General features: G+C 37.4%; 1 protein-coding gene across 4 annotated transcripts in view; it reads left to right on the top strand.

Annotated features, from left to right (window-relative positions):
* zmynd11 (zinc finger, MYND-type containing 11) overlaps positions 1–12,098 on the top strand; it is a 199,753-nt gene that overhangs the window by 131,591 nt on the left and 56,064 nt on the right. For all 4 annotated transcript variants that reach the window (XM_087987554.1, XM_087987552.1, XM_087987553.1 and 1 more), the window contains 3 exons: positions 1,928–1,983; positions 3,073–3,150; positions 8,322–8,440. In XM_087987554.1, coding sequence (XP_087843680.1) covers positions 1,928–1,983; positions 3,073–3,150; positions 8,322–8,440 — 253 coding nt within the window. The remainder of the gene's footprint in view (positions 1–1,927; positions 1,984–3,072; positions 3,151–8,321; positions 8,441–12,098) is intronic.

Here is a 12,098-nt window from a genome sequence, read left to right as displayed (position 1 = left end):
CTCTGCAGCTATAACGTATTTTTCGCTCTGTACATTTTTATGGTATGAACTGCCTGTACTGCACACCAAACAAAACTTCTCACTGTATCTAGGTACATGTGACAATAATATTCAAATCAAATCAGAACCATGGATTCTACTAATGGAACTGCACTTTGTGTGCTCTGCAAGAAACTAGTGAAGCAAAGGAAAATTGACCAGTTTTGCCAGCAGCTGTCTGTTCGTGAAACCAGTGTTTAGAGCATCTTGACTGATATTTTTGTTAATTCCTTGGAGCTAAAACAAACTCACAGTCATGGATTCATAAGCTTCACCCCATCAAATGTCCTGAGCAGGTACCCTTAAGGGTACCCTGCAGAAAACAGTTTCTTTCTACTTTGAATCAGATCATCTAATCCTTTTGAAAAGCTCTCAGCAGCAATGAGGATTGAGCTACAAGTAGTTTCATCATCCTGAGTCTTTTCAATTTTAAATCCATAATCAATCTGCACTTGCACCTTCATTTTACAATACAGAGCATTGCAAATAGATCATTGGGACAGAAGTGTGTCAGGGAAAACATTATGTAGATGTTTATTATGAGAAGAATAGCAGCATGTATGATCTTCATTAGCAGATTTGAAAATAAATATTTGCATTATACCTAAGTAGACTTGGCTGTACACACAATAATTATGGTGGAACGTCATCCAGTTATAATGCATCAACATCATCCAATTGTAGTATCCACTTGTTTCTTGAATTATTTCAAGATTTCAGCATTCATTACTGTATCTTTACATTAATCCCACCAGTTAATCTTGCTTCATGTTAACAAGAATTTCCCAATTTTGATCTAAATATTATATCTTTTCAGTTTGAATTTTGTTCCTCCCTGTAATTTTTAAAATTAATTTTCTGGATTAGCACTAACACTGTTATGCTTTCATAAATTCATCTCTCAGATTCCGATTCCTGGCAGTGGTGCACAATCTTTTCAATTTTCTCCACATGACTTTTAAATTGTGGACTTTTCTCTCATTTTTGGCGGTTTTCTGTTGTATTCAATTGGTTAGAAATACTTATTGAGTCTGCTAAGATACTTGAGTACCTTTTCAGTTTTAATTATAACTGTTCGCACCTCTAAATCTAGAAATTTAATTTCCATATCCTTTCTTTTGTTAGATGGCTTTTATAATTTCACTGTGACTGATCACCGATCTCTGCACTCAATCCATAATAAATCAGTTTGGTTCCTAACTTATTCTGCAGCAGGCTATAAGCCTCTGACTCTTCTCTCTTTTCCTTCACACTTTCCCAAACATGTTGAAAGTTTAGTACCTGTCATTTAGTTGCTTATTACATTTGCTGTGCCATATGCTGCTACGTTTGTTACTGCAATCATATTTTGATTTCCCATTTTAGTAAGAATTCCTGGCTTTTTTCTGTGCATTAATGCATTTGCATCAAGTTTGTATCGTCATTTCAAAATCTGACTACTTTTTTAAAAAGAGGAGACAGCTTTGGGATGTTCCAATGCACTTTAAGACAATTAATTACATTTAAAATGTACGGGACGACTACAACCAATTTGCACATGAGTTATCTGCTTTCGGTGTTGTTACTGAAGGAGAAATATTAGCCAGTGCACTAGGATAGTTCTTTTAATTCTGACCAAAGGGTCTGATTTCATGCTATATGACTGTTTAAATTCAGTTTTCCACTGAAATATCTGCTTGAGAGCTCAAGTGAGGCTTGAACCCGAGATTTTTCTGATTCTGAGATAGGCATGCTACCATTGAGATATGGCTGTTTCATCCTGATTAACATTTTGCAACCACGTTCCCTCCTATCACTTGTACGTTATAGTAAATAATGTCTCGCTTCTATCTTTCAATAGTTGATGGTGTAATTATTTTTTAGTTACATCATTCTTTTTTTTTGGCAGCTGATAGTGACCAGGCAGAAGTAGCCAGGGCTCTTTTTAAAGACACTTGCCATGAGGTAAGCTATGAAATCTAAAGTCAATTACCAATGCTACAACTTATTAGTCAAACTCAATAGCTACAGTTAGAGCCACCTCTATCAGAAGTGGTTATACAATGCAGCCACCTAAACCTTAGGAGCCAGTATTGGTGCTTGCTATAGTAATGTAAAAAATATAGTTTTAGATTGACTCTGGAATCTTTTAACTAGAATGGTTCTCATCGTGCCTCATCTATTCCCAGTGCAGCCACAGCATTGTTTTTATTAGAGCCATTTTAAATTATATGCATTCCACACTAAGTACAGATAGATTTAGATGAGTACCTATTGGCATCTGCTCCAACACAACTTAATCTCCAGAATATGCCAACTTGACTTACTTTAAAATCATCGAAGAATCTGCGGGTTCTACACCCAGTAAAACCTAGTAACTGCAGAGTACAGACTGTACTCCACCAGCTTGCACATGCAAAATCTGAAAGAAACCATCTCCTGTTAGATGCAATTCTGTGGGCAACACTTGTTGAACAATTACAAGTGTGCTACCAGCTAAACTAACCATGAGTTTAAGGTATTCAGTCTCCTTTACGCTGACTAGAAATTGCATCATTTCAGGCATAGGGTCCTGTTTTCTGCAAACAGGAGGAATATATTTGAGTCTTGTGCTTTTATTTTGTATTAGCTGGGAGTTTGGGGAACCTATTAATTCCCATTACTTTTTCCATGGCAACGTCTCAGCCAAAAACCAACTTGCCAACAAATGACATCTATTCTTCCTGTAGTGTGGATCATTTGGAAGTTGCCACTTTTACATTTCTCCCGATGAGTGCTCTACATTTTGGCAAAAGATTTCTTTTTAGCAATATAAGAAGGTTTTTATTTTCTTGTAAACTTTTTAAATTTGTGATCTGATACAAAAAATACTGCAAAATCATTTTCGATGCTGTTTGGAAGATGGAGAGTGTTTGTAAGGAGCAATTAATTTATTAATAATTAAGTATGACAAGGAAATGTAACATTTCAGTAGCTCTAAATGCAAATTGATTGTGTTTCAAATTTAAATCAACTTCATTTCACCTGCTGCTAGCACTTCATTTTGTTTTCTAGTTGGCAGAACTTCAGCTGTGCAAGAACTGTTTCTACTTGTCCAATTCACGACCTGAGAACTGGTTCTGCTATCCTTGTGTAAGTGTGTAAATAAATTCCTATTTTTGAAATTTATGTTCTCATTGTGACATATCAGTGTTGGAGAATGGACCATACTCCTACTTTTGTCATTACTGAATAATTTAAACAAATTGTGGTTCTGGTCAAACTCATTCTATGCTACCCAAAAATGGGACTTGCGTTCAAAGTCAGAAAAGTATGTGCTACTCCCATCATGCAACATTTTCAATTTCTTGCACTCGAAAGAGAGTGCCAATGTGTTCTAAACTCTGAACACATTTGCAGGAGAGCCTACATTAGTTGCAACTGAATTCACACATCCAATTAATTATATATGGGAGCATTGCATCACTTTTACTTTGTTTCTTTGTTTCACTTTGTCTGCGATAAAATTCACACTCAAGTTAGAGTTGAATGGACCATAGACTTAATCTGTTACATGTTGTGATTGTGTATTTAAATGCCAAGGTCAGTGCATCCCTATGCATGCTGCCTTGTGTGATTTTTCTGATTGAGAGTATAAATATTTGTGTTATTTCATGGATTTCCACCTGCTGGAAGCTTGCTGCCTATGCATTAGTTTGTTTATTTGAGAAAAAACAGCCTTATACCTCATATACCCTCATCAAATGAATACCACACAACCAGAAGGGCAGTGTTCTTTGTCATTTTTTAATGCAAGTGTTATTTCAATAAAAATTAAAAATAATTTCCTATATACAATATTCAACATGATCTCTCAAGTTGTATTTTAATTGCCAAAAATTTATAAGTGCAATATAAAAATTGTCACTAACATGTTAAGCAGGATTAGACTTAATACACTTGCTAATACATTTTGTGCCTTTGAAAACTTTTGGATGAAAAATCTAAGAGAAGGTAGACCACTGACTCAGCCTTAAAGCAGCCCTGCCAAAGAGAGGAATTTTCAAATGCATGTCACTGCCAGTTTAGAAAATATTCACTTATCAAACTTAATTCCAGAATGGTGGGATCAAATAGGCTTGAGTGTCATCATCATCAAGATCACATTTGATGCAAATAATGATACTAAAATACATAACTTTCCAGAATAAAATGTGCAATCTTCATTACCTGGCAGAAAAATCCAAGATCTTAAATCAGGAAGGAAGCATTCCAGTAGCCAAAGACTGATGTCCAGAGTCAGATCTGAAAGAACAAGATGATGGGATAAGAAACGTAAGGCTGACCGATCCAATAATATGTTGACTGTCATGACATGAAGCTTTTTCAAAACTATCATTTCCATCAATATTAAATGGTTAAAACAAAATCCCTTTCACTCAGAGAATGGTGTTTCATTTTAAGGATGCTAGTGCTATTCATTAATGCTGGAAAGAATGCTTTTGACAGCCTTTCAACTATGAATCCACAGTGGCAGTTGATGCTGTCCAGTCTGTCTCCCATTACAGTGGAGTATCCATGATTAAACCAGCTGCCAGTTGTGAGCTTCTGCAAGCAATCAAATGGATGAAAAACAAGAAAGATCTGTGACCCCAACTGGATTCCAGCTTGTCCTTAAAGCCTGTTTACAAGGCCTAACCATTTTCAGCTGTTTCATCTTCCCTCCATCATAAGGATTTTAAGATCTGAAATGCTGACATTCACTGACTGTCCAAAGTTCATATCCCTAAGGGTACTGAATCAGCCGGTTTCCAAATGGGCTTGCACAACATTCAGATTTGTCTGACGAGTGGCAATTAACATTCGCACCACAAGTGCCGGGCAATAAGCAATTTGAGAATCCAATATTTCCCCCGATGTTCAATGACCTTAACATCACTGAAATTCCCCCTATCAATGTGATTAACCAGAAATGTAACTGAACTCGCCACGTAAACACATGGACTGCAAGATCAGGTCAGAATACTGCTGTGGATAGTTCACCTCCTGACACCCCAAAGTCTGTCCACCATTATAAAGCACAAGTCTGGAGTGTGGTGGAATACTTCCCACTTACCTGGATGAGTGGGGCCCCAACAGCACTCAAGCTTGACACCATCCAGGACCAAGCAGCTTACTTAATTGGCACTACATCTACAAGCATCCAATCCCTCCATCACTGACACTCAGTAGCAGCAGTGTGTACTATCTACAAGATACACTGCAGAAATTCACCAAAGATCCTCAGTCAGCACCTTCAAAACTCTCAATCTCTACCATCCAGAAGGACAGGACAGCAAATAGATGGGACGATGACCAATTGTAGTTCCCCTCCAAACCACTAATCAACCTGACTTAAAAATATATCTCTGTTCCTTCAGTATCGCTGGGTCAAACTCCTCGATCTGCCTCCTTCATGGCAGCAGGCCTACCTATAATACATGGGCTGCAGCAGTTCAGGAAGGCAGCTCACAACCATCTTCTCAAAGGCAACTACAGATGGTGAATAAATGTTGATCCAGCTAGTAATACCCATATTCTCTGAATTTAGAAGAAGCTGCCAAATGTTTGCGCACGTGAGGATTCCATACATCTGGCCCTCATTCTAGGAATTCCGAAGGGTAGACAAATCATTCAAATAGTTTTGAGGAAGCTGTCAAAGCATTTCCCTCATCCACAACATGGAAAATGTAATAAAAGCAAAATATTGCAGATGGTGAAAATTGGAAACAAGCATAGAGAATGCTGGAGAAACTTAGCAGTTCTGGCAACTTCAGAGAAACAGAATTAACATTTGGAGTCCAGTATGAATCATCTCCAGAATATTGAGATATTTTGATGTCTAATTATTGTCTGTGTAATTGTTCTTGCTGAGAGACTATTGCAGCTTTAGCATCTTGCATGCAATCAAACAAAACACTGCAGATACTAGAAATTTGAAATGAAAGAAAGAAAATATTGGAAAACACTCAGCAGATGAAAAGAGAACTGAAGTTAACATTTCAGCTTGATGACTGACCATTTCTGCTGAAGGACCATTGGCCTTAAGATGTTAACTTTGTCTCATTCTCTGCCCAAATGTTGCTTGACCTTCTGAGTATTTCCAGCACTGGAATTGACTTTGGTGCTCAGCGCCAACCAATTTTATATTAAGTAAAACAAAAGTTGTAAATGTTTAATTGTGTATCAAATGTAATATATAAAGGATACTTCTGTAATGTTATTAAGAGGTCTGTAAATACTTGTATCATGGAAAAGGGTATGATGAGGGGGGGGGGGGGGGGGGTGCGGTTTCAGATGAACCTCGGAAGCAAAAAGGTTGACAACCCCTATATTAAATGGAATAGAAGGAAGGAACAACAGTGGTATGGATCTGATGTGTGGATATGTCCATTTCTTAATTGAGGGAAAGTCGAGAACTGACCATCAGCCTTTCCATGAATTTCGAGCAATGTCTGCATTTGCACAATAACAATAAATTAAAGTACTGACAGAAATTTAGAATTGTTAGGTTAGGTGGATTTGCCAGGATAAATTGCCCACAGTGTCTAGGAATGTATAGATTAGCCATGGGAAATGCAGCAAGGTGGGTCTGGGTGGGATGCTCATCGGAGAGTCAGGGTGGACTTGATTGAAGGCCTGCTTTCACAATAGGGGGGATACTGTGGAATCTCAACTCTGTAAATATTAATTGTTCTTGGTGGTTTAACAATTTTTAAATTTTATAGCTTTTTTCTATTTGTTTTTTCATCCATTCTTAGCCCAATCCAACTCTTTCTTTCTTTAAGTTGTCCTGTTTCCTTCTGTCATTCCCATCTTCTTTCTCAGTGTTTAAATGTTACAGGTTAATAAGAGTTGGTCCTAGCTCCATCATTATTAGCTTGCACTTCCAACATGTTATGGACAAAGATTTTTCTCATTGAAGTGTGAGGGAAGGAATTTAACTAATGGACCAATTATCAAAATTTACTGATTATTTTTTGTTGATAATTTGTGGTAAATGGTGAGGATATATATCTGTTCGTAGTCATTGTTTGGGATGTATTTAAAGATCACTGATTTTATCTAATTTGACACAAGGGCATGAATCTTCAGTATTTGTGTTTTGTTGTTTTGTTCACTGGGATGTTGCAAGTCAGGTGTGTGGTGTAGGCAGGAAGATACCTGCAGGTGGTAGTGATCTAATACATCTGCGCTTGTCTGTCTAGCTGGTAGATGTCATGGGTTTGGAACATACTGTGAAGGAGTCTTGGTGAGTTGTTGTAGTGCATCCTGTACATAGTGTGCACACTGCTGCCAGTGGAAGGAATGATATTTTACAGTGATAGATGTAATGTAAATGAAGTAGGCTGCCTCACTCTGGATGGTGCCAAATTCATTTAGTGTTGTTGGTACTACACTTATCCAGGGAAGGAGGGGGGGGGTTATTCCTTCACACTTCAGATTGTGCCTTATAAATGATGGGCAGACTTTAAGAAGTCAGGAGGTGAGTTACTTTGGAGTTGTACTGTAAATCAGGTTTTCTGAAAAGTCAAAGGCCATTTAAAAGTAAAGAAGTTGTTCCTGCCTCTTTTTTTAAAAAAAGGCTTGATAGGTATTAAGAAGCATCAAGAGTTTTAACATCACTGGATAAGAGGTACTGATTAACAGGAAAGCAAAAGAAAAATATATACTTTATAAAAATTTTACTCAATTTTTATTTATTTTATTTATTAGTTTAAAACAATTGCAGTGGCAAGATAGGAAATAAAGAGGCAATAGTGAAAAAGGCAGAAGGAGAAATATGTTAAGGTGTGGATGTGAGTGAGGAAACTCAGTCCTGATTTGGTTAGGATGTCAGCGATATGTGCATCCCAGTTTAACTTGAGATGGCAGCCACTGAGACTGATGGCGCAGGGTTAGTTCTTTGCAACCAAAAGAGTTTTTCTGATCTTCAGCTTAGAGAAGCCTTTGCTTATCCAAGCCTTGGTAGCATGCAGGTGACTTAAACGTGTGATAATGATCTTTTAATGGAAGCTGTGGAGAGATCTTTTTTGTATTTGCATTTGTTAAGTGACTGTAAAGTTCTCCTCTTAGATCAAATTGTGACCTATGAGTAGCAGCGCTGGGATCAAGCATGTGGCTATGCAAAATTACATAAAATGTTCTCTCTAGGGATTTGCTTTAAGATAGTTAAAAAGAAATTCTCTGAGCAGTATAACCCTTGGTGAAATTAAAAGTTTCAAACGAATTGACTGTTAAGTTGAAACAAATATTACATTTTTGAAATTTCCTTTACACCTCAGGTTCCCAATCATGAGTTGGTGTGGGCCCGAATGAAAGGATTTGGGTTTTGGCCTGCCAAAGTCATGCAACGCCAAGACAATCAGGTGGATGTGCGCTTCTTTGGACATCATCATCAGAGGTACGACACTTGTTAGTTTTGTATAGCTAGTGTTTATTTGAAATAAATAAATATGTATGCAACTAATTAAATGTTCTGTGTTTATTTCATTTGTAGGCTTGATTATTTATTTCCCAAACAGTATTAATTCCTATTTTATTATGTAAGTTAGCTCACTGAGCTGGAAGATTTGTTTTCAGACGTTTCATCACCATACTAGATAATATAATCAGTGAAGCGCTCGTGGTATGTCCTGCCTCTCTCTTTATAGATCTTGGTTTCTTAAGGTGGGTGATGTCATTTCCGGTTCTTTTTTTTTTCCGGTAGATAGGATTTAAATCGATGTGTTCATTGATGGAGTTCTGGTTAGAAAGTCATGCCTCTAAGAATTTTTGTGCGTGTCTTTGTTTCGCCTGCCCTAGGATGTGTGTATTGTCCCAGTCAAAGTGGAGTCCTCCTTTGTCTGTATGGATGAAAACTAGTGATATTAGGTCGTGTCTTTTGGTGGCTAGTTGGTGTTCGTGTATCCTGGTGGCAAGGTTCCTGCTTGTTTGCCCAACAAGGTTCCTGCTTGTTTTACAGTCCCTGCATGATATCTTGTAAATGATGTTAGATTTTCTGGTAGTACCTAATGGATCCATTAATTTCATTAGTCTGTTTTAAGTGTGTTAGTAGGTTTGTGAGCTACCATGATGCCAAGGGATCTGACTAGTCTGGAAGTCATTTCGGATGCATCTTTGAAAAGTAATGTGGGTGTAGTTTTTGGTTGCGTTGTGTCTGCTTGTTTGGGATTGTTTCTAAGGAATCGGTGGATTGTGTTTATTGGGTATCAGTTTTTCTTGAAAATGTTGTATAGGTATTTTCTTCTGCTTGTTGTAGTTTTTGGGTACTGCAGTGTGATGTAGCTCATTGAAATAATGTCTTGATGCAGCTCTGTTTGTGGGTGTTGGGATGGTTGCTTCTGAAGTTAAGCATTTGGTTTGTGTTTGTTGTTTCTCTGTAGACTCTGGTTTGAAGCTCTCCGTTAACTCTACGTTCAACTGTCACGTTTAGGAATGGAAGTCTGTTGTCATTCCTCTCCTCTTTTGTGAATTTTACACCTATCAGGATATTGTTAATGGTGTTGTACGTTTCCTCTAATTTGTTCCATTTTGTTATGACAAAGGTTTGCTCGCTGAGCTGCAAGGTTCATTTCCAGATGTTTCGTTACCCTACTAGGTAACATTTTCAGTGGGCCTCAGGCGAGCCAATGCTGAAAATTCCTGCTTTCTATTTATATGTTTATTGACTGTGCAATAAAAGCAGTCTGCAAATGCTGGAAATCTGAAATAAAAGAAGAAATGCTGTAGAAGCTCAACAGATCTGGCATTATCTGGAGAGAGAGAGAGAAAGAGAATTGGCATTTCAAGTCCGACATGATTTCACACCTTAAAAACGAGTTATGTAGGATTCAAAGTGTTAACTCTGTTTCTCTTTCCAGACCTTCTAACTTTCTGCAGCCTTTTCTGTTTTTAATTGAATATTAAATGCATTTTATTTGCAAAGGAGTGAAGTTCAAGAGTAGTGAAATCTTGCTATGATGATGCAAAGTGTGGTGAGCACACCTAGAGTACTGAAAAACTGTTTTGCCTTCTCATTTAGACAGTCATTTACTTGTGCTTAAGGCAGTTCAGGTGAAGGTTCCTTTGCTTGGTTCCTGGGATGTAGGTCTTGTGATCAAATGTCAAGCCTACTCTTGTTAAAGTTTAGAAGATTGAGAGGTGATTTTATTGAAAATTACCTGATTCTGAGGGGACTTGGCATGGGACATGCTGAGATGCATATCATAAGGGAAGCTTGAACTAGATATATTTTCAGAAAGAAGTGTTTTGATTTAAGACTGTGATGGCAACTTTGTTTTTTGAGCATCTTGAAATTCTCAACCCTAGAGAGCAGAGCAAGTTAGGTTACTAAGTATATTCGAGACTGAATTAGTCATATTTTTGGTGATGAGGGATATGGGGATATTGAGGTGCAGGCAGGAAAGGGAGATTGAGTTGAGCTGAGAACTTATTAATGTCTGTAGCTGCCCAAATGTTTTGCACCTACTTTTCTTTATTATCTTTTCGCCAAAGTGAAGAACCGTAGCAAAAGCACGCAATAGATTTACAGTTACTGTAGATTGGAATTATTCCTGGAGTTGTAGAATATCATTCTGCTGATACTTGATATGCTAGCTGTGAAACAAAGTTAGTGATTAATCTTGCAGTTTTTTCATTACAAATTTACAGTAGAACTTCCAACCTATCCCCATAGTTTTCACTTTGAAGTAAGACGATACTTTCAAAATTGTTTGATGAGCCATGGATCAAAAATAATTAAAAATGTGTGTCTTAAACTCATAAATGTAAATTTTTAAATAATTCATAGCATCTTGAATTTGAGTGGAATGATTTGCTTTAGTCCATTTTAAATACATTGGATGTTCTAAGGTATGACCTCCTCCAGGGGCAGTAATGTTACAGATTAAAACCTCCATGATCAACACTTCATCTGTTCCCAGTTGGATTTTGGAAATCTTGGTATTTGTACTTGCACTCTGTGCTATTATTGGTGATGTTAGAATAATGAATCCTAATGTATAATGACAGAGAATAGTCTAGAATCTCAGAAATCTATTATTTGAGGAGGTCAAGTTTATGAAGTAAGAAATGTGCAATAGTTGGTTGAATTGTGAAGGAACCGATCTATGTTGATGCAACATTGTGAACGGGCTGAAAGCAGCTCCACTGTGTGCAAGAGCAGCTGCTTTTCATCCTATAGAGCTTGGAGTGAACTACACCTTATCTCATACAAAGTCTAATGCTATTGAAGCTGGAAATCTATCCAAAAATCAGAGAATGCCTCGATGAACCTGTAGAAAGAGACAAATTTGACATTTCACATTGATGATGATGCGCAGTGAGTTGGGAGAGACAGCTGGGCGCTTTGCAGGTATTAAAAAAAACCATATGAGATAGGTAAGTCACTCCCTGCAGTACAACAATGATGCTGATAAAAGAGGAAATTTTGGCGCATTCTGACAAGTAAGGAATTCTTATTGTGCTCACCTCTGTCAAAATCATGGTTTGTATTTGTAGTGCACAACTTTGTGATCGTACTAGGTAGCGATAGCAGTTCAGATCCATCAATGCACAAATTCTGAGATCTTATTCCCAAGTGAAGGAATAAAAAACTAAATTGCGAGCAAAGAAAGAAATATTGCCAGTAGTGGAAATATCATTCAGACTGTAAAACATGGATTTTGGACAGGGGAACAAATTAGTTCAGGCACTCAGAGGAAGTTACAAACATGGGCAAAACCACTGTTTGAGAAAATAGTGAGATAGTGAAGGTGCATGAAAAATTCGAACTCTACCTGAAGGTAGGCAGACTGCAATTGTTAGATTCTTGTAAAAGGAAAGTGAAGGTGAAAAATGAAGGATGCATGTGAAAAATGCAGAAAAAAGGGAGAGAAAGAAATAGAGAGCAGTTTAGTCACTGATATTTGAGGTTACAAATACAGGGAATGGGGGGTGATGGTGGTGGTAGTAAATACAGAGGAACCTCGATTATCTGAACGAGATGGGCAATATTTCGTTTGGATAATTGATTATTCGATTAATTGATTCAATGCCTCTCCTCTGTGGCTTGGAGTTTT

The sequence above is a fragment of the Chiloscyllium plagiosum genome, unplaced genomic scaffold (genome assembly GCF_037043375.1).
Source record: "Chiloscyllium plagiosum isolate Xiang-an unplaced genomic scaffold, Cpla_swu_hap1 HiC_scaffold_5, whole genome shotgun sequence".
NCBI lineage: Eukaryota > Metazoa > Chordata > Chondrichthyes > Orectolobiformes > Hemiscylliidae > Chiloscyllium > Chiloscyllium plagiosum.
This window is presented reverse-complemented; position numbering and strand designations above follow the sequence as displayed.